Source organism: Juglans regia, chromosome 1 (assembly GCF_001411555.2).
Source record: "Juglans regia cultivar Chandler chromosome 1, Walnut 2.0, whole genome shotgun sequence".
NCBI classification, from domain to species: domain Eukaryota; kingdom Viridiplantae; phylum Streptophyta; class Magnoliopsida; order Fagales; family Juglandaceae; genus Juglans; species Juglans regia.
In genome coordinates this window covers 45,049,563-45,072,068 of record NC_049901.1, presented here as the reverse complement: position 1 = coordinate 45,072,068, position 22,506 = coordinate 45,049,563, and the positions used below count along the sequence as shown (strand labels likewise).

The window sequence follows — 22,506 nt, the reverse complement described above, 5'->3', positions numbered from 1 at the left end:
GAAGGAAGGTAGTCAGATTGATGATGGGGAAGGTGTGGAAGGTAGGAAAACCACTAGAATTTCATGACATTGGGAGTAATTGTTTTGTCATTACGTTCGTAAATCGCGGAGATAAGATGAGAGTTCTTAGTGGTTGTTCATGGTTGTTTGACAACCATCTGTTTGTTCTAAAGGATTTTGATGTGGAAATGCAGCCTAATAAGATTGATTTTGACCATGCATGTCTTTGGATACAAATGTTGAACTTACCTCTGAGTTACATGAACAAGGAAATGGAAGAGTTAATCGGGAGATCAATGGGGGAGGTGATGGAGGTAGATGTACAGGAAGATGGCTTGGCCTGGGGAAGGTGCTTAAGGATGAGGGTGGAGTGCGATCTTAGAAGGCCTTTAGCCCGAGGAAGAACTATTGCTGTGGATGGGAAGACTAGTTGGGTGCCATTCTAGTATAAGAAGTTGCCTAGACTGTGTTTCAATTGTGGGAGGATTGTTCATGATAAGGAGGGTTGTAAGGAGAGGGATGGGAGCTCGGATCAGTATGGCGTTTGGTTGAGAGCTTTACCTCAAATGAGGAAAGGTTTTACTAGAAGCAAAGATCAGAGAGGGAGTGATCATTATGAGCAAAGATCAAGATCTGATAACATGGAGAAGGGAGTAGAGTTAGAAGGGGGAGGGATGGAGGATGGGATAGGGAAAGAAGGGGAGGAGTCGAATGAAGGACTGAAAGTGCAACCTCAAGTGATGTTGTCTGTGATGAATGAGGAGAGGTCAAATACTTATGCAGAAAGGAAGGAGATCCATAATGTTGAGGTTGAAAGTACATAGGTAACTGAGTACGTCTAATCAAGATATATATCATGCATGTAATTGAGTTTTCCAGCTGATCATGATGTGGAATTGACGAGGATGAACGGGCCAAGGGATAAAGTGTTCGAGTGGTTCGTTGGACCCCTATTAGTCATAAAAGAGCAATTAAAGAGACTCCATTTAGATGAAATTGAGGAAAACTGCCTGAGAGAGCTTTTTATTAGATGCAGAAACGAAAAGCCCGAGGAGTGGGATGGCACTGAATTTGCTTCGAGTGACATAGTTAGAAGGGCACAGTTGCAATCCATAATTAGAAGGTATAGTTATTTATCATGTTATCTTCATGTCTTCTACATTAAAAATAAATTAATTAATATATCCCGTGGGCATGCAATTGAAAATTAATTAATTAATTAATTTTATCCACTAATTACTCCAGAGAAGACTCATGACTTTAGCCCTTTTACTACTTCAATATCGGTGCATGCATATTCCTGGAACAAAAAGGGTCCTGGCCGGGCCTTAATTTTCTAATATATATTCTCCTTATAACTAATGTAATAGCGCCCATGAGACTCATTTTGTTTTCCTCCCCCCTCCTTTCCCTTTCCTCTTTTCGTTAGACTACAGGGAATTGTAGCTTCAATGTCCCGGATACCAACTTTCCGACGTCGCTTTAGGAATTTGGTGAAGTTGCTTTACATAGAAAAACTTCAGGCTAGTGCTTCAGCTAATCATATGCGGGAAATCTTAAAAGACAGCAGGAGCTGCATTCAAAGTGAAGACGAGAAAGGTTCAGATGATACTCTAAACAAAGAACATAGGACCTATGACAATGGAAATGTAGTATAAATCATGAGCTTGTAAAATTACATCTTCCAAAGAATAACAGCCATGGTATGAAGGGACATGTGCTCTTTCGTATATCCATTGATGCACGAGCTTCTGTACTACGTTCACAGAGATTTCATAATAGTGAAGCTCACAAACTTATATAACTGTATGTTAGATCCAGGGGCGGAATTGCATAATGGGGGCGGTAGTTTTAAAAATTAGTCTTATATGTTGTATAATTACAATTTCTAGTGTAAATAATCTTAAAATATTTAAGATTCCCCCCCCCCCCCCCCCAAAAAAAAAAAAACACTCAAACACACAGTATATCACTCAATCTTGAACAACTTGGTTAGATCTCAATCTTGTGACTATTTAATCAATCAAATACTTGAAGTAAATAAATTTACATAACACAACGATTGGTTACGAAGTGAAACTCTTTGAATAACTCCTCAAAGGTAAAATCTTACGGAGCAGCCAAATCCAGAAAAATCAATTTTATTATTTGAAAATCAAATTATAAGTAAGTTCTCAATTACAACAACTTTGACAACTAACTCTCTTACTTGACCAGACAAATAACCCATTTGTCTCTACCGCAGTAGCAACCAGAACCTCTGGCGATCTTCAAATATTGTCTTTTCTCCTGGAATTCTAGTGGCTGAAATCCAACGATCCTCCAACTTGGAGCACGATCACACTCAATGAGAGATGAAAAACAGGAAGAAGATTCTCAAGTAAATTTTCTCTCTTAAGCACATGGAATATCCTCTCTGTATTTCCTCGCCAAAAACTCATTACTTCATTAATAAACCGAATCCCTTTAAATATAAATTCTGGAAAGAGTTCCAATTGAGGTAGAACTCTGCTGACGAATTAAGTCTGTCGCGAAGACATCTCCTAATGAATTGCTAACATCGTGATAACTTTTCACTGCAGTAACTGATTTCAGTTCAGTTTCTATTAAGTGCAGATCCTTATGGACTCGATTTTCACGTAACTGACTTATCTAAACAAACTCTATGACTCCTAGATAAACTTAATATTATTATAGATAATGTCAATAAATATTTTACATTCATCTACAATTACAAACACAATGATAGGATAAACCTTATCATTATAGTCACCTAGTCCTAGCCAAAATCTTGTATTTACAATCTTCCCCTTTGGCAGATTGGTGACAAAACCAGCATGATGAATATAAATTCCCTATAACCATTTCAAACAGCAGACCAAGGAAAACGTAAGCAGAAATTTCTGAACAATCATGATTCACTTAACAACATTGCCAAGGTTAAACAAGTTCTACGTATCATGAGAATGAAACATAACCCAATGAACAAAACATATTGTCTAAATTATATTGCAAAAAAAAAAAAAAAAAATTGAGAATAAAAGATAACAATGATAGATTTTCTATTGTTGTAACACCCCAAACCCGGGTGGCTTGGAGAATTACTACTTGTCACTCATAAACATGTCTCCCAACACATCCAAAGAATAATCTCCAAAAACTTCATAAATGAAATCAATCTCATATCTTCTCAATAATCTCATTACAAATTCTACACAATCTTTAATGCAATGATAATAAATCAAAGGGGCCCATAACCTCCCGGTAGACATAACAGACCAACTAAATATTTCATAAATCTTACTAAACTCAAGACATAAATAAAACTCAAAGACATTAAGACTAAGAACACCAGAAGTCCTTCTTCTACCAACATCTCCTCAGCTTAAACATAAACAGCATTCTAATCCAGGTCCTCATTTGGACTCACCGCATCATCTGAAAAATATTATAATGATAGGGGGTGAGTTATCAACAACTCAGTAAGCAGAAATCATATGCTAGCGTGCAAACATGAGCATTTATAAGGTAGAGTATGCAGAACAAAATATTTTCCAGAGTTATCAGGCAGAACAGATCATATTTTCAAAAATAACAGAGCGATGGTTTTAAGACAAGTAAAACCCATAGTACTTTGGCATAACATAAACTGAGTATCATCATCAGATCCAAACAGAGCATCAAACAGAGCAGAGACCATGTTTCACCCCCGTGGTAGGGTTGTGCTAACCCCGATGACCAAACCAGGCAGAGACAGAGGTGAAATCTTTCCTTTATTCTTCTCGGAGTCCCGAGTGTGCACACAGGAAAGACCACAATAAAACCACTTTGTTTTCAAAGTGGGTGAACTCAGAGACAGAGAAGTTGGTACCAACCCAAACAGAGCAGAGCATAACAGAGCAGAGCAGAGCAAAGCAGAGACAGAGTCAGATACGAAAACCAGTACACCATGCCAAAGGTTTTCAGATGTTATATCAAAATAATACAAAGTATCAAAACAGAATCAGACAGTTTACACACACTAAACACAAAATCCAGAATATCTTTTCAAATAAATGCACAACTTTTCATATTCTCAATATCGCTCATTTTTCAGATTTCAGAAATCACATGACAGAATTTAGCTCATGTCTACACAATGCATGTCAGAACATATTTTTCTCTTTTTCGTACAGATTTCATGAGTATGCAAATAAATGACCGAGGTTGGTTTTGTTTTTCCCAAGTTTTCATTTCACCACAAAAATATGCAAAGTTTTCAGAAAATCAACCTCAGTCTCAAATAATTCGTGTAAAGCCTAGCATAGGAACCCTGCTTACCTGACTCCTACAGCATATTATCTATACCTTTAAATTGACCTCTATCGATCTCGTCGCCTATTCATAAAAAATATATATAAACTAAGTATTAAAAGATAATAACACAACCTCCATCTAAATAATTAAAACCCACAATTCCAAACCATTTTATAGCAAAAATAGTTTACTAAGTCAACCAAGTAGTAATCTGGACAGTCCTAAATTCAATCCAGAATATCATATACTAATCTTAATATTTACTAAAACACTCTCCAAAGTCAATGTCCAACACCAATAATCAAAAATTCTAAGACCATTCTAATACAAAGTGTTGGCTTACTCACTTAAATGACCAAGAACTAGGAATCACAAGCCACGAAAGCCCAAGAACTGACGAAATGCAAACCCAACTCACGGCAACAACAAACTGCAGAAATGAGGATAAAATCAAAATAAATTCGAAGAGGAAACTGCAAGAGTACGCTACAGCAAAAGAGAAATTCTAGCAAAAGTTTCAATGCCTACCAGAAACACATCAACCCGAAGTACCCACCACGCACAACACCCAAACTCACATAACGCAACCCAACCTCACGGCCAAAACAGAAACTGCAGAAAACGAAATGGTGAGAGGATCGGCTGAGAGGATGCATTAAATTAGAGTCTTGTTGCAGCACAACAAAAATATGGAAGGAGAAGAGATTATACCTGAAGATGAAATCTTGAACAGGAGGAAGAGAACCAACGGAAAAGCTGGAGAGATGCGAGAGGGAATCCTGTGCTCTGCTGCAAAGTGAGGAATTGATTTAAGTGAAGATTGAAATGGGGAGTTATGGGTATGAGTTTCGGAAGCCACAAAATAACGCCACAACAAGGAATAAAAATGAAACCGAAAAAGAGAAAGGAGAGACGTGCGAGAGAGAGGAGTGCGGAAGAAACTGAACTGAAGCAGAGAAATGCGGAAAGAAAGGAGAGAAAGAAACGGAAGTTGAAGAAGAAACACTCACCTCCAAAAACGACGTCGTTCGGGACCCTTACTAAACACTAAAATGGCTGGGCCATTTTCAATCCAGGTCCGAGCCACTTGATGAAGAAACTGGGCCTTACATCCTCCTCCCCTTACAAGAATTCCGTCCTCGGAATTCGCTACAAGCTATAATAATTTCCTTCAAACAAGTGAGGATACTTTACCCGCATCTCTTCCTCGAATTCCCAAGATGCTTCATTGATAGCATGATTATTCCACAATACTTTAACTAAAGAAATAGTTCAATTCCGCAACACTTGCTCTTTCCTGTCCAGAATCCGCAATGGTTCCTCGGTGTAGGTCATGTCTTCTTGAATCTGCAAGGGTTCATGATCTATGACGTGAGTGGGGTCATGGATATACTTCCTCAACATGGACACATGGAACACATTATGCACTCCCGAGAACGCCGGTGGTAGAGCCACCCTATACGCCACTGGTCCAATCCGATCAAGAATCTCAAACGGTCCAATGTATCTAGGGCTCAACTTACCTTTCTTTCTGAATCTCATAACTCCTTTCATTGGTGAAATTTTCAAGAATACCTTATCTCCCATCACAAACTCTAACTGACGGCAGCGTTTATCTGCATAGCTCTTATGTCGGCTTTGAGCTGCTTTCATTCTAGCCCGAATGATATCTATCTTTTCTGTGGTCTGCTGAATAATCTCTAGCCCTAGAAGTTTTCTTTCACCTACTTCATCCCAATACAATGGAGACCTACATCTCCTGCCATACAAAACCTCATAAGGTGCCATCCCAATGCTAGCCTGGAAACTATTATTATATGCAAACTCAACCAATGGTAAATGTTGCATCCAAGATCCCTTGAAATCCATCAAGCATGCCCTCAACATGTCTTCTAAAATCTGAATAGTTCTTTCTGACTGTCCATCTGTCTGAGGGTGAAAAGCAGTACTGAAACTTAACTGAGTACCTATTGCCTCTTGTAAGCTTCGCCAGAACTTAGAGGTAAAACGAGGATCTCTATCCGACACAATAGATACCGATACTCCATGCAACCTCACTATCTCCCATACATACAGTTCAACTAATTTCTCCAGTTTATAAGAAAATTTAATGGGCACAAAATGGGCGGTCTTCGTTAAGCGATCCACAATCACCCATATTGCATCTTGTCCACTTACGGTCCTTGGTAGACCTGTCACGAAATCCATGGAGTCCCATTTCCACTCTGGAATCTGAAGTGGCTGTAATAATCCTGCAGGTCTCTGATGTTCTGCCTTCACTTGTTGGCAAGTCAGGCATTGTTCTACAAATTTAACAATTTCTCTTTTCATGCCATTCCACCAAAAGGACTCTCTCAAATCCTGATACATCTTGGTACTCCCTGGGTGAACAGTGTACAAAGAACGGTGTGCCTCTTCAAGAATTAACCTTTTTAGTTCATCATCAGCAAGTACGCATACTGTACCCCTAAACCTCAAAACTCCATCCTTGGAAACACAAAAATCAGGTTTGTCCCCGTTTCCGATCCCTTCCATTAGCTTCACCAACTTTGAGTCCACTTTCTGAGCAGCTTTGATTCTATCTATCAAAGCAGGTTGAACCACTAAACTGGCCATAACAGCATTTGTATCACTAGAAAGGACTTCAATACCGGCTCTTTCTAAATCCATCAACAACCTATGCTGAGTGGTAATGGCTGCAACTGTCGGTCCGATTGACTTCCTACTCAGAGCGTCGGCTACTACATTAGCTTTGCCTGGGTGATAATTAATGGTGCAATCATAATCCTTGATCAACTCAAGCCACCTCCTTTGTCTCATGTTTAATTCTTTTTGGGTAAAGAAATACTTCAAACTCTTGTGATCCGTATAAATTTCGCACTTTTCCCCATACAAGTAATGTCTCCAAAGCTTGAGTGCAAAAATGACTGCCGCGAGTTCCAGATCATGAGTGGGGTAATTCTGCTCATACACTTTCAATTGGCGTGAGGCGTAAGCTATAACCTTCCCATGTTGCATCAATACACACCCCAAACCAAGCCTAGAAGCATCGCTATAGACAACAAATCCGCCTCTAGCTGTGGGAACTGTTAACACCGGAGCTGTCACTAATCTCTGTTTCAACTCTTGGAAACTTTCTTCACACTTTGCTGTCCATTCAAACTTATTATTTTTCCTGGTGAGTGCAGTGAGAGGAACTGCTATCTTGGAAAACCCATCAATGAATCGACGGTAATACCCCGCCAATCCCAAGAAGCTTCTAACCTCATGAACATTCCTCGGTGCCGACCAATTAACCACTGCTTCCACTTTCCCTGGGTCTACTGAAATTCCATCCTTCGAAACTACATGTCCCAGAAACGTGATTGAATCAAGCCAAAATTCACACTTCTTCAACTTAGCAAACAGCTGCTTGTCTCTGAGTGTCCCAAGTACCAACTTCAAATGTTCTTCATGCTCGGTCTCGCTTTTGGAGTATATCAGTATATCATCAATAAAGACAACCACAAACTTATCCAAAAACTCATGAAACACCCTGTTCATCAAGTCCATGAATACTGCTGGGGCGTTAGTCAGGCCAAAAGGCATGACCAAAAACTCATAATGGCCATATCGGGTTCTGAACGTCGTCTTAGCCACGTCTTCAGCTCTGATCTTCAACTGATGGTAGCCCGATCGAAGGTCAATTTTTGAAAATACTTGAGCACCCTGGAGTTGATCAAACAAATCTTCTATACGGGGTAGCGGGTACTTATTCTTTATGGTCACCCGATTAAGTTCCCTGTAATCGATACACATTCTCATCGATCCATCCTTCTTCTTCACAAAAAGGACTGGCGCTCCCCAAGGTGAAACACTGGGCCTGATGAAACCCTTATCTAGCAAATCTTGCAACTGCTCTTTGAGCTCCGCTAATTCAGACGGCGCCATGCGATAAGGTGCCTTCGAAAGGGGTGTCGTGCCTGGAACTAACTCAATAGCAAACTCTACCTCCCACTCGGGTGGAAGTCCTGATAAATCTTCAGGGAAGACCTCTGGATAATCTCTCACAACAGGTGTCTGTTCCAACTTCACTTCCCCCTTTAGTGCTTCTACCACACAGGCTAGGAATCCCTGACAACCATCACGCAACAGTTTTCCAACCTGAATGGCAGAAATGATGGGTGGAGCCAACCTCACTTTCGACCCTGTGAACCGAAATTCACCTTCATTAGGGGGTCTGAATACCACTTCCTTTTTAGCACAATCAATACTGGCGCGGTAGGAAGCCAGCCAATCCATACCCAAAATCACATCAAACCCAACCATGTGGAAAACTATTAAATCTGCTGGCATCAATCTTCCCTCTATAGAAAGAGGGCATCCAGGTAACATCTCACTACAGACTACAGAATTCCCTGTTGGGGTCGCAACCACTAACATGTTCCTCAACCTTTCAGCATCTAAAGTGCAAAATTTAGAGTACGTCATGGAAACAAAAGAATGTGTCACTCCCGAGTCAAATAACACAACAGCATTATTAGAAAACAAAGAAAGAGTACCTGTGATCACATTCGAACTCATCCATGAACCAAGAATATTCAAAGTCTTAACCAGAATCAATCAAAAGAAATAATAGAAAATATAAATCCTTAAAGCAAAACAAAAGAGTCATACCAGTGATCACGTCATTCCTACCCTCAACCTCTCCAGGTGTCAGTGCAAAAACTCGAGCAGGCGCAGTAGGGCGTTGATTGCTGCCCCGAGCTGATACTTCATTCCTCTGAGGTGGTGGTATGAACGTCTGGTTGCTTCTATTTTGCATTGGGCAGTCCCTGATGTAGTGTCCTGATTTGCCACAACGGAAACACAATCCCGCCCCTTTTCTGCACTCTCCGGAGTGCACTTGATTGCATGTCCTACACTGGTAGGGCTGTTGATTACTCTGAACCGGCCTTTTTCCCGAACTACTACCTTCATTCCTCCTTTTCCACGGTCCCTGGTCCATGCCAGACTGGTACCCAGTAGGAGTAGTCCTTTTCCTCTGTTCGTGCAACGCAGCACTTCTTTGAAGGGTTCTTTCAAAAACTGTTGCTTTATTCACCAATTTTGAGAAGTTCCGAATCTGGAAACCCACCACATGCACATACAGTTTCTCATTCAGTCCTTGCTCAAATTTGCATGCCTTCTTTTCCTCATCGGGAATCAGATAAGTAGCAAAACGGGATAACTCAATAAACCTAGCAGCATACTGATGAACCGTCATTGTTCCCTGAACCAAGGTGGCAAATTCCATAGCCTTATCCTCACGGAATGAGCTAGGGAAAAAGCGCTCAAGAAAAATCTGCTTGAAGTGCAGCCAACTGACTATCTCTGTCCCCTCAGCTTCCCTGATAGATCTTTAAGAGATCCACCACCTCTTCGCTTCCCCAGTAAGCTTGAATGTGGCGTACGCCACTTTTTGCTCCTCAGTACAGGTTAGGACTCGCAAAATCTCCTCAATGTCCTGAATCCAATCCTTTGCCAGAGTTGGATCGCCTCTCCCATCAAATAAAGGAGGGTGCATTCGATTGAATTGCTCTACAGTACAACCCCTTCATTGAAGTTACACTGGCGACCCGCGGGATTCTGCACAAGGTCATCAATTAATTGATGTGCAGCCGCTCGCAGTACTTCGGAAGCACTCGGGTTTGCTTCCCTTTCATTCTCATTCGCATTCAGATCCGACATGCTTCGTTCTCTACGACGAGGTGGCATCCTGACAAAATAACTAGAATTTTTAATAATCGCTTCAAAAATAGAGCTTATAAGAACATAGAAAAATTAGTGGTATTGGTAAAAACAAAACGTATATATTATAATTCAAAAATTATAAGAATACCTATAACGGAGAAAAGAGAAGTACATATAACCGTAGCAATAATCAATCTCCACAAACTAAAACTTTAACCCATTTAACTATTTATGAAAGCTCCGTTATTAAACTAAACCTTAATCAACATGAACTTAGTTCATAGACCTGTGAAATACCACACCTCATGGCTATTCCTAAAGCCTGCGAATTCTAAGACTTTCACTTCAACCATATTCAATCCTTTAGTTCGCTTTACTACCACAATAAATCTGAAAATGATTTCTTAAACACTATCTATACTCTAAAATCTTTACATCCTATGAACCCACAGAAATCTAAACCTCCAAGGTTTATAGTATGCAGAATTCAAACATGTCTCTGATACCAAATGTAACACCCCAAACCTGGGTGGCTTGGAGAATTACTACTTGTCACTCATAAACATGTCTCCCAACACATCCAAAGAATAATCTCCAAAAACTTCATAAATGAAATCAATCTCATATCTTCTCAATAATCTCATTACAAATTCCACACAATCTTTAATGCAATAATAATAAATCAAAGGGGTCCATAACCTCCCGGTAGACATAACAGACCAACTAAATATTTCATAAATCTTACTAAACTCAAGACATAAATAAAACTCAAAGACATTAAGACTAAGAACACCAGAAGTCCTTCTTCTACCAACATCTCCTAAGCTTAAACATAAACAGCATTCTAATCCAGGTCCTCATTTGGACTCACCGCATCATCTGAAAAATATTATAATGATAGGGGGTGAGTTATCAACAACTCAGTAAGCAGAAATCATATGCTAGCGTGCAAACATGAGCATTTATAAGGTAGAGTATGCAGAACAAAATATTTTCCAGAGTTATCACGCAGAACAGATCATATTTTCAAAAATAACAGAGCGATGGTTTTAAGACAAGTAAAACCCATAGTACTTTGGCATAACATAAACTGAGTATCATCATCAGATCCAAACAGAGCATCAAACAGAGCAGAGACCATGTTTCACCCCCGTGGTAGGGTTGTGCTAACCCCGGTGGCCAAACCAGGCAGAGACAGAGGTGAAATCTTTCCTTTATTCTTCTCGGAGCCCCGAGTGTGCACACAGGAAAGACCACAATAAAACCACTTTGTTTCCAAAGTGGGTGAACTCAGAGACAGAGAAGTTGGTACCAACCCAAACAGAGCAGAGCATAACAGAGCAAAGCAGAGACAGAGTCAGATACGAAAACCAGTACACCATGCCAAAGGTTTTCAGATGTTATATCAAAATAATACAGAGTATCAAAACAGAATCAGACAGTTTACACACACTGAACACAAAATCCAGAATATCTTTTCAAATAAATGCACAACTTTTCATATTCTCAATATCGCTCATTTTTCAGATTTCAGAAATCACATGACAGAATTTAGCTCATGTCTACACAATGCATGTCAGAACATATTTTTCTCTTTTTCGTATAGATTTCATGAGTATGCAAATAAACGACCGAGGTTGGTTTTGTTTTTCTCAAGTTTTCATTTCACCACAAAAATATGCAAAGTTTTCAAAAAATCAACCTCAGTCTCAAATAATTCGTGTAAGGCCTAGCATAGGAACCCTGCTTACCTGACTCCTACAGCGTATTATCTATACCTTGAAATTGACCTCTATCGATCTCATCGCCTATTCATAAAAAATATATATAAACTAAGTATTAAAAGATAATAACACAACCTCCATCTAAATAATTAAAACCCACAATTCCAAACCATTTTATAGCAAAAATAGTTTACTAAGTCAACCAAGTAGTAATCCGGACAGTCCTAAATTCAATCCAGAATATCATATACTAATCTTAATATTTACTAAAACAGCCTCCAAAGTCAATGTCCAACACCAATAATCAAAAATTCTAAGACCATTCTAATACAAAGTGTTGGCTTACTCACTTAAATGACCAAGAACTAGGAATCACAAGCCACGAAAGCCCAAGAACTGACGAAATGCAAACCCAACTCACGGCAACAACAAACTGCAGAAATGAGGATAAAATCAAAATAAATTCGAAGGGGAAACTGCATGAGTACGCTACAGCAAAAGAGAAATTCCAGCAAAGGCTTCAATGCCTACCCGAAACACACCAACCCGAAGTACCCACCACGCACAACACCCAGACTCACAAAACGCAACCCAACCTCACGGCCAAAACAGAAACTGCAGAAAATGAAATGGAGAGAGGATCGGCTGAGAGGATGCATTAAATTAGAGTCTTGTTGCAGCACAACAAAAATATGGAAGGAGAAGAGGTTATACCTGAAGATGAAATCTTGAACAGGAGGAAGAGAACCAACGGAAAAGCTGGAGAGATGCGAGAGGGAATCTCGTGCCCTGCTGCAAAGTGAGGAATTGATTTAAGTGAAAGCTGAAATGGGGAGTTATGGGTATGAGTTTCGGAAGCCACAAAATAACGCCACCACAAGGAATAAAAATGAAACCGAAAAAGAGAAAGGAGAGACGTGCGAGAGAGAGGAGTGCGGAAGAAACTGAACTGAAGTAGAGAAATGCGGAAATAAAGGAGAGAAAGAAATGGAAGTTGAAGAAGAAACACTCACCTCCAAAAACGACGTCGTTCGAGACCCTTACTAAACACTAAAATGGCTGGGCCATTTTCACGCCAGGTCCGGGCCACTTGATGAAGAAACTGGGCCTTACGGTTGTTGCTGTTGCTATGCTCTTGTTGCTCCCCCTCAACTTATGCTCCCCATTTTTGTCAGCAATCAGTAATGGGGTTTTATTGTTCTGCATCTGAACCAGTTACATTTTCCACTACTTGTTACATATCCAAAGAAAGCTGAACAAGTCTATCATTGGCTTGTATGCAATCAGAACGTACAACGGCTATTTGCTGCTCTAATTTGGACTGACTCGCCTCCCATTTAGCAGTGAATGCCTCAAACTTTTGGGACAAAAGAATGATCTACTCAAGAACTCGAGCAATAGGTATGGAAGACTCAGGAGGTGAAGAAGCAGACTCAGTGGTTGGATGTTTGTTCTTAGTAATCATTGCCTCAGACTTGACTATTGTAAGAGTTGAGATAGAACCAACCATCTTCATTGTAGGCTCATTGTTCCTAAGAGGGACTTTGGCTTTCATAGCCAATTTAGTGATCAAACTTCCAAAAGGCAGATTCAACTCTTTTTCCACGTGAGAATGATGAATAATGTCTATAACATGACGTAGGAAATCAATTGAGACCCCAGTAGCCAAAGCATACATGAAATAAGCTCTTTCTAGTGTGATTTCAGTGTGCCGCCTAATGGGCCAAAAGTTAGTGAGCACAATTTTTGCAAGCAGCCTAAATTGAGATAGCATATGATTTAGGGGAAGCCTATGTGTTTTAGTAGTCCACTTTGGGCGATCAGGGCCAACAAAAAGATTGCACATGGCAATCTTTGTGGGGACCCCATTCCCTTATAAGGATATAGCAATTCTTCTACCTCAGGAATATCAAAAAGCCCTCTAAGAACAGCTGGAGATACCTCAATTTGTATTCCCAGAACAATGGAGATAATATTATGATCATCAAGGTTGAAGTGTGCAATATTTGAATAAAATTTACGGACTACATCAACACAAGGTATGGGAGAGGAGTGAGTGAGTTTTTCCCAACCTCATTCAGTGTAAATATGACAGATGAGTTGAAAGTCATCCGTAGGAAAATCAATAATGCTTACCTCGTGTTCACCCAAAACAGGTCTTTGGCGAACATAGTTTTATATACAATCTCGGCTTCAACAATTGTGAAGTATTCGAATGTAGCACTTGATGGTACAATTATGGGTGGAGGAGGAGGAGGAGCTTATGACTCTCCTAGCTGCACTAGTTCTGGCCCAAATTCGTCCTTGCTTGAGGAGTTCTCAATTTTCTTTCTCTTTACTCTTTCCTTCAACCTCATATGAATCATTATGTCAACAAGATCAGTATAAAAATAGCCAAGATCAAAATTGAAGGAGTCCAATAACAATGAAGAACAAGACATTTTCAATCCCTCGATATTAATTCAACCTTCCACAAGGACTATAGCAAATAGACACAACTAAGGAGTGTGACTTGATTAAGGAATAAACACAAATGCTTAGTGGGCATTAGTTAAAAACCAAAATCAAGAATGCCACATCCCACCAAACATCATCCTCTATACATGCAAAATATAGATTCATGTAATCATATGAGTAAATGCATATATAACCCAACAACAATCCAAGCCCCAACTCCACATAACAAAACTCAACAACTCAATTTCCATATATATGCGTCGAACCCTAGAACTTGAAAAAGAGAGATTTTAATGAAGTAATCTTACTGTGATATAGACCAGTGGATCAAAATAATCAGACATGTTGCTTTATCAAAAAACGATGAATGAGATAAGGAAGGAATGAGAAGGGCTAAGGCTAGCATAAGGCAGTGTCGTGGGTCTGTGTATTGCGATGAGTGAGTAAGGTAGATATCGGGATGTAAAGGGGGTCTGGGTCTTAGTGGTCTAAGTGACTTAAGTCACTAATAGTTACATGTGTCGTGCACAGACTCTTAGCATAGAGTCCCACAGGGACTTATTTCATAAAAACAAAGACCACCTCTCATACTTCTACTCCAGAAGCACAAATGCCCAACGCTAACCCATACCAAAAAAAATAAAACCATCAAAATAATATAAAATATATTTTATATTTTTGCCATTTTATTTATTTTATATAAAATAAAATCTTTTTATATTTTTTTTTTAATTAAAAAAAAATGAGGCAAATAACATGTCTAGATGCATCCTAGTTCAAACACAGTGTTACTCACAAACAAAATTCAATAGAGTACACATTTTTATTTGCAACAATCACTATGGATGTTCACTCCTCATAAGATCATCAATGTCAAAGGTCATGTGAGTGTGTGAGTGAGCAAACCTTTATAGAATAGCAACTCTTTATTTCTTTTTCTCTTCAGTATATTTTTCATAATGTTATTCATACGTATTTTCTTCTTATAGATGCTCCCAAGAGATCATCACTCAACTCAAAAGTCAAACTTTATATTAGAGCCTAGATACATAAATATCTCCTCCAAACACTTGTTTGCACAACCCTTTTATATGTCCAGTTTTTGTTGCTCATCTTTTTCCACAATGATTAGAGCAACGATTCTTTCTATAAGGACTTAAGAGATAGATCCGTGTAAGGTGTTTGTCTTTTTTTGCAATGATTCAAAATCGACTTTTTCTATATGGATCAACCATTTGTGTTTGGCAAGGGGAGATCTCTTTATTTTTGTACTAAGTTCAACTAGTATTAGTCAATTCAAGTCATGCACTTTCTCTATGTTGAGCATCTCAATAAACAATATAGAACAATGGTGCATATATATAAGTTCCTCATAGTGCTTTATAAATGAATTTTGTCAAGATGACCCATAGGGTTGGTATGCACAAAACGAACAGCACAAAGTAGAGAGATACATAAGTTCAAGAATTTATTTTATGAGAACACATTGGCTCACAATTTTGACATGTCAACCATGCACTTCCCAAAAGTAACTTAGAATTACCCAAAAAAAAATTATATTGTATTTTTCTTTTTCTTTTTTCTTAAATAAAAAAATTGAAAATATAAATATAAATTAAAAACAGAAAAATAAAATGCATGTCCTAGACTAATAAAACATGCTACTCTCAGGGGCGAGAATTCAAGCAAATAAATGAAGGGATATCACACCTGTGGGCGAGCACTTTGCTCAGCACAAATTATATGCTCGGGAATGTTGCCCAATGGCCACGAGAGCTCACCGCATACAAGCTCACATAACATTCCAGGGGAACGTAAATATGAAGGTGGGATGGAAAAATGATCATAGGATGGGAAAATGAAGGTTGCACGGAGCTCGTCTCTCAAGCGTGTAAAGCATACCCCGATCTCAAAGAATACCCCAATCATGTGCAAAGATCCAATCTCCAAAAGTATCCGACCTCGGTCTCGGGCTCAAAGAAAGCTCGAACCTGGAGGTGAAGAAAGAGGGTCAGACAACAGGGCATGCAAAAGTAAAAACGCTCACTACCCAAGGCGAGCAACAACATCTCGCACCCGTGGAGTGAGCGCTTTGCTCGCATTACATACTTGATAATCGTGCTCGATCAAATTGCTAAAAATTACATGGGATCTTGACTCCCAAGCATGTAAAGTGTACTAGTATCTTATCAAGTCCACACAGAAATTGCCACCAAAAATCTCTATCTCAAAACCATCAAGCCGACAACACAAATACCCATCGAAAAAACTCCATCTACAGGTCGCATCGTGGTAATATCTAGTAACGTTGATACAATCGTCCATCTTTGTTGTGGCTCACGCCATGGTCAACAAACAAACATGACTCTCCAATCTCTTGGAGAAGAAGAAGTCTAAAGCGATGTTTTGAATACCGTACCGGACGCCGTACCGGTCAAGGCACTGGAATGAAATATTTCGGTACCAATACCATTTCGGGATAGTCGATATATGAATAAATTATACATATAAATATATATATATAAAAATTATATTCTAAAATACTAGTGTATATATGAATAAATTATATATAAATTATAAATAGTCTGATCTGAATTGAGAGTAAAAAAATGAACTTGTAGTTTGAAAAAATGAAAAAAAAAAATAAAGGCCAAAATACAGGCCGGTACGAAACATATACAATATGTGTACCAGACCAGTGGCTGTTACGACATATTTTGGCCGTACCAGCCGGTACGGTACGGTATTTGAAACTATCTCTAAAGCAAAAGGAGAAGAGAAAGAACACAAAAATGAAGAACAAGAATATGGTAGATAAAGAGTGGGGAGTGCGAAAGAAGATAAAGTTGGTTTTGGAGAATTTTTTTTTGTCGTTGGTTAGTTTGATTTCCATAAGGGCAGTTTTTGTCTAATTTGATTTATTGTAGGGTTATTTTAGTCAATACAGATATGTGGTAGGGGCATTTTAGCGTAATTTGGGTGTCTTGCAAAAGTAGGTACCTTGGTCAGACCAGAAAGAATAACAAGGCCATTTCAATCCAACATGGGATCATTTGTAGAGGGGACACCTTGGTCCAAAGCGATAACATGAATTTCTATCGGTAGGGTCTAAACTCAATCTTTTATTATAAATACTAGTTAGGATAACATGCGCTGCACGTATGTCTAGTTGTCTACTATTAAATGTTGCGAGATGTATAATAGACAGTAAAATATGACCAACTTCAGATAGAATCATCGTGTAAAGCAAATCATCATATTATCACAAGCAACATATGCGTAAGGATTTTTGACTAAATCATTTTCCTTTTTATCTCATATTATAAACCCTAATATCAATAATTATATCCAATAATATTTTTACGAGTTCCAGATAAAATAACATATATTGAGAATTTTAGATCTTGTTAGGCAACAAACTCAAGAATTGAATATACTTAAATGAAATGTAACATCCATAAGCAAATTAAGATTATTTCTTTTACTAAAAATAAAATATTGTTTGGTTAAACTTACCAAAATCTCTTGTTTAAAAGGCTAATGTTTCTATAATATTAAAAAATAATATTCTAATAATATTTTATTTAACTTTTAATTTTCATTTCAACTAATCTCATCTCAATTAGGATCTAACCTATCAAAAAAAAAAAAACATCAGTATCCAAACTCACCTAATCGGCAATAGAGCAAAAACATAAGAGAACCGGATTTGATGAGAAAAACAAAAAAAAAAGAGAGAAATTGATAAGAACACAGTTCATCCTTAACTTATTTTCAAATAAAAGTCTATTTGAAAATAGATTTTATTCCAAAATTTTCATATCATATCCTATCTCATTTTTAAACATAACTGAAATACAAAACTTTTAAAATAATCATTACAACTTTCTCAAAATTTCAAATTTCAAGTAAAATATAATTTATCTTTTTAAATTTCAAAATAAAAATAATATTATAAAATTATAATCTACGTGTCTTATAATATTTTAATTTTATAATATTTTTTATTTAACTCTTTCTCTCTTTCAATTATTTTTTATAAAATTTCATCTCATCTAACTCTCTCCAACATTATATAAATTTTCAAAGAAGGAAAAAATTAAAAATGTTCTAATATATATTAACATATTCTAGACCATATTACTTAACACTACAGATAATGTTAAATTATTGCGTTAGTTTAAAGGCAGTTTAGTTCTTAATTTAAGAATGCAAACTACATCATCTTAATTTACTTCAAAAGTTTTCATAACTTTTTTTAATATTATTAAAACAGAAACACTATATGAAATAATAACAATGAAAAACATTAATTTATTTAACATTTTCACACTTGGCTAAATAAAATAATAATAATGACATATTATATTTTTAAATTATTAAGAAGTTATCATTTATTTCCTTATAAAAATTTGTAATTATACTAACCAACCTACTATTATTACTCTTAATAATTATAGTTGGATGCGTATGTTGTATATTTTTTATTTCCAAAATAAATATATAATGTGTCAGTTTTAAAATTCAAAACTATAGTGGTAAGTATTACAAAATTTAATCATATATTTTACAAAATCTCGTCCTTTACATTTAAAAAAAGGTAATGATAGGGTTACTACCCTATTACTACCCAATTACTACTTATAGTTAATTTCAAATTTTTTTTATTTTTTTATCATTTTCTTTGAAGTATTTTTTTAACATCCTTAATTGAAAAAATTAAAAAAATATATAATTTTATTAATAATCACTTCCTTAACCATTAAGTAAAATAAAAAATTTTAAAAAAAAATCAAATATAAAAGAATAGTAAATGAGTAGTAGGAGAGTAGTAACCCTATCATTTTCCTTTAAAAAAAAATAAATAAACTATAATACATAAGAAACTATAGATCTACCTCAAATAATGTAATTAATTTCAGGTTAATTAATAAACTATTCAGTTTATCCAGAAATTAAAAAAAAATATTTAAGTTTATTTCTTAATAAATCATTAAACAAAAATCATTAATAAGGAAAAAATTAGATTTATACTGAAATGGAACAATTGAATTCAATATTTACATAATTCAAAATTAAAGGAAATAAAACACAATAAAAGACACAGCCGCTCTTATCAAAAAAATAAAATAAAATTAAAAAAAAAAAAGCCGCGGCTTGGATTCGCTTGTAGCGGTCAACGGCGGCACGATAGGAGCTGATATTGGAAGGGGAGGAACGCCAGACGGAGGGGAAGAGAATGGGTGGGGCGGTGTTAGGCACGCCGGCGTGCGGCGGCGTACTGGAGGCGACGAAGAATCGAACGGGCCACGGCTTGGATTGCTCGTGGCGGTCAACGGCGGCACGATAGGGGCTGATATTGGAAGAGGAGGAACGCCGAACGGAGGGGAAGAGAATGGGTGGGGCGGTGTTAGCCACGTCGGCGTGTGGCAGCACACTGGAGGCTACAAAGAATCTGACGGGCCGCGGCTTGGATTCACTCGTGGCGGTCAACGGCGGCACGAGAGAGACTGAGATTGGAAGGGAATGGACGCCGGTCGGAGGGGAAGAGAATGAGAGCGGCGGTGTCGAGCACAAAGGCGTGCGGCGGCGCACTGTAGGAGATGAAGAAACGGACGGGGGAGACGGGAGGAGGGCCTCGCGCGCGGGAGAAATTAGGGGCAAAATGGGAAGAATCTCAGTGGCAAAACCGAAATTTGGGAATAGAAGCAGGGGTAAAATTGAAAACGAAAATATTAGACGAAAATACTGTTCATTGGCGATTCGCACTTTATATATAAGTAGAAATAGTATAAACAAATAAGAAAAATTTTGAATAAAACCGAAAGGAAAAAATAAAAAATAAACATTTATGAAATTTCTTTATAATATGTAAAGCCAAAATTTGAAATTTTTAAGAAAACTTCAAACTTATGACTCGGGGCTATATTGTGAATTATAATTAATAAAAACCAAATTCTACATATACTGAAGTCTTTCCAAGAAATAATATTATTATTATTATAATTTTCTGGATACTTCAAGATTTTTTTTTTTAAGGGAAAATTAACTTTTTCATAAATTCTTACAAGATATAGAAAAGTACTTATTTAAAAAAATAAATATTGGGAGAGGCCAATGGTTACAGCTGACAGATGGAGAATGCTAAATTTTTAAAAGTCGTTTGACGTTGATTGGACAAAGAACTGAATGTTACCTGTAAGGAGTCGGACGTTCCCATAACCCCTTCTCTTTCGGTATGCCTGAGCTTTCAGCCTCTAAGAAAGAGACTTTCGTGTATGTCCCTCCTTGTTTTTCTCCACAAAAAAACAACCTTCCGTGACTGTCCCTCCTTGTTTTCTATCTTCACCAAAGATCTCTGGAAAACTAATTTCCCGATAATCAATCGTCGACTGGATGCCCTTTAGTTTTCAAAAGCAGAATTGATCACATCGGTCCTCGGCCTAAGTCTTGGGTGGATAGCTTTTTCTGCCAATGCTCCTCAAAACTTCTGATCTTGAGGTAAGACGTCCATGTCGTGATAAGTAAAGAATTTATGATTAGTCTAGTCATGTCAAGCGCATAGTTGCAAGAATCAAATTAATTAGTGCGACGGGAAAGTACGATAACATGCGGATTAGAATCCATGTCGATTGATTATGATGGGATATCCAGGAAAAAGGTAATACCTTTCTCTCGGCGTCTTGGCTTCTTAAGATCCAAGTATATATCCGAGAAATATAGGGACATATTTATTTAGAAGGAAAAAAAAATGTCTTTTCAACGATCTGTTAGAGTTCAGTCATTGAATCAACCATCGCCATTGGCTGAGAGAATAACTTATGAAGAGCCTCTAACAAATAAAACGGCTCAGAGCACCGTCACCTGCGTCTACCTAACCAATGTTGCAGGATATTGGCGTAATGTGACGGTGTTATGGTGTAAGAACCTCATGAACCATTCCTTCAGCATTAAGGTGGATAGTCTAGAAGGCGATTATCATTTCTCTTGCAAGATTGACCTCAAGCCTTGGCATTTTTGGAGCAAAAAAGGCTTTAAGTCATTTGAGGTGGAAGGGAATCAAGTGGAGGTCTACTGGGATCTCCGTTCGGCTAAATTTTCCGGCGGGCCTGAGCCGTTTGCGGATTATTATGTTGCTCTAGTTTCAGATGAAGAGGTGGTGTTGTTATTGGGAGACTATAAGAAAAAGGCATATAAGAGAACAAAATCCAGGCCGGCCCTTGTTGATGCTGTTCTAGTTTACAAGAAAGAAAACGTATTCGCCAAGAGAAGCTTCTCTACAAGAGCTAAATTGGACGAGAGAAAAGAACACGAAATTGTTGTGGAGAGCTCGACATCGGGACCTAGAGACCCCGAAATGTGGATAAGCATTGATGGGATCGTGTTGATTCACGTTCGGAATTTACAATGGAAGTTCAGAGGGAACCAGACCGTGCAAGTTAACAAGCACCCGGTGCAAGTGTTCTGGGATGTACATGACTGGCTATTTAGTAGCCCTGGCCTGGGGCATGGTTTGTTTATATTCAAGCCAGGCGCACCGGATCAATGTGACAGTAACAGCAGAGAATGCAGCAGCCATGGAGGAGGTGGTGATAGCGATGGAAGCTCCACTGGGTTTTATTCTACTAAGAGTAATCTAACAGCCTCCGAATTCTGTCTTTTTCTTCATGCTTGGAAAATTGACTGACTATTAAGAGAGACTGATCAATTGTCTGTGTCTCTTAATTAAACAAAACCCTTTTAGCAAAATGACAATGAACAGCTGCATTGTAAGTTTAATTAATTAGACATATTCATTGGTCTTAAACCCCTTTTAACTATTGTTGCAAAAAAAAAAAATGTAAATTGATTTCGGGAAATGATAACAACTATATGGACTGCACTGTGTTTCCACCAATTCTACTTGGCGTGATAGATTATTCATTGCCAAGCTAGGGTTGGTATTATATATCCACATATAGTTAGGCTGTAGGGGTATGGAATACAGGCATGCATGTTATGTACAGCGCTTTATAAGTCGATGGATTTGTATGTGCGCGTGGGTAATGCAAACCAAATGCTGCTTGAGCTACCTTTAACCGCCATGTTCTATTTTTCAAAATTCAACTAAGATAACGTGAATGACCAAATGTTGGGGGGCGCAGATCGAGACCAAAGTCTGATAACGTCGTAACATCAATAGAGCCTATAAATCAACAAGATGCAGATCTTCAACGTAATAAGAGCAAATCAGTTGAATATCCTCCTAAAGATCCTCATTGACAGAATGGCTTCACCATACTTGGAAAGTCTATCATATCTATTTACAAAGTCTAGT

The 22,506-nt window shown here is 37.8% G+C and overlaps 2 protein-coding genes across 2 annotated transcripts; one reads left to right on the top strand and one right to left on the bottom strand.

The window, feature by feature from the left end:
• Window positions 1-7,588: 7,588 nt before the first annotated feature.
• LOC118348916 lies at window positions 7,589-9,541 on the bottom strand. Its single transcript, XM_035691489.1, has 3 exons — window positions 8,953-9,541; window positions 8,159-8,738; window positions 7,589-7,640 (listed from the first exon to the last, which is right to left on the bottom strand). Exons 1-3 carry the CDS (start codon window positions 9,539-9,541, stop codon window positions 7,589-7,591), a joined length of 1,221 nt encoding a protein of 406 aa, XP_035547382.1.
• Window positions 9,542-20,940: 11,399 nt separating this feature from the next.
• On the top strand, window positions 20,941-21,883 carry LOC109000752. Its single transcript, XM_018977742.2, has one exon. The coding sequence runs from the start codon at window positions 20,941-20,943 to the stop codon at window positions 21,874-21,876; it is 936 nt and encodes a 311-aa protein (XP_018833287.1). The 3' UTR covers window positions 21,877-21,883.
• Window positions 21,884-22,506: the final 623 nt, after the last annotated feature.

Coding starts and splice junctions, on each gene's coding strand:
- LOC118348916 (XM_035691489.1), bottom strand. CDS start 9,541: ATGACGGTTCATCAGTATGCTGCTAGGTTTATTGAGTTATCCCGTTTT. Junction 8,739..8,952: donor TAGGAATGACGTGATCACTG/GTATGACTCTTT, acceptor TTTGCACTTTAG/ATGCTGAAAGGTTGAGGAAC. Junction 7,641..8,158: donor CTAGATAAGGGTTTCATCAG/GCCCAGTGTTTC, acceptor TGGGACATGTAG/TTTCGAAGGATGGAATTTCA.
- LOC109000752 (XM_018977742.2), top strand. CDS start 20,941: ATGTCTTTTCAACGATCTGTTAGAGTTCAGTCATTGAATCAACCATCG.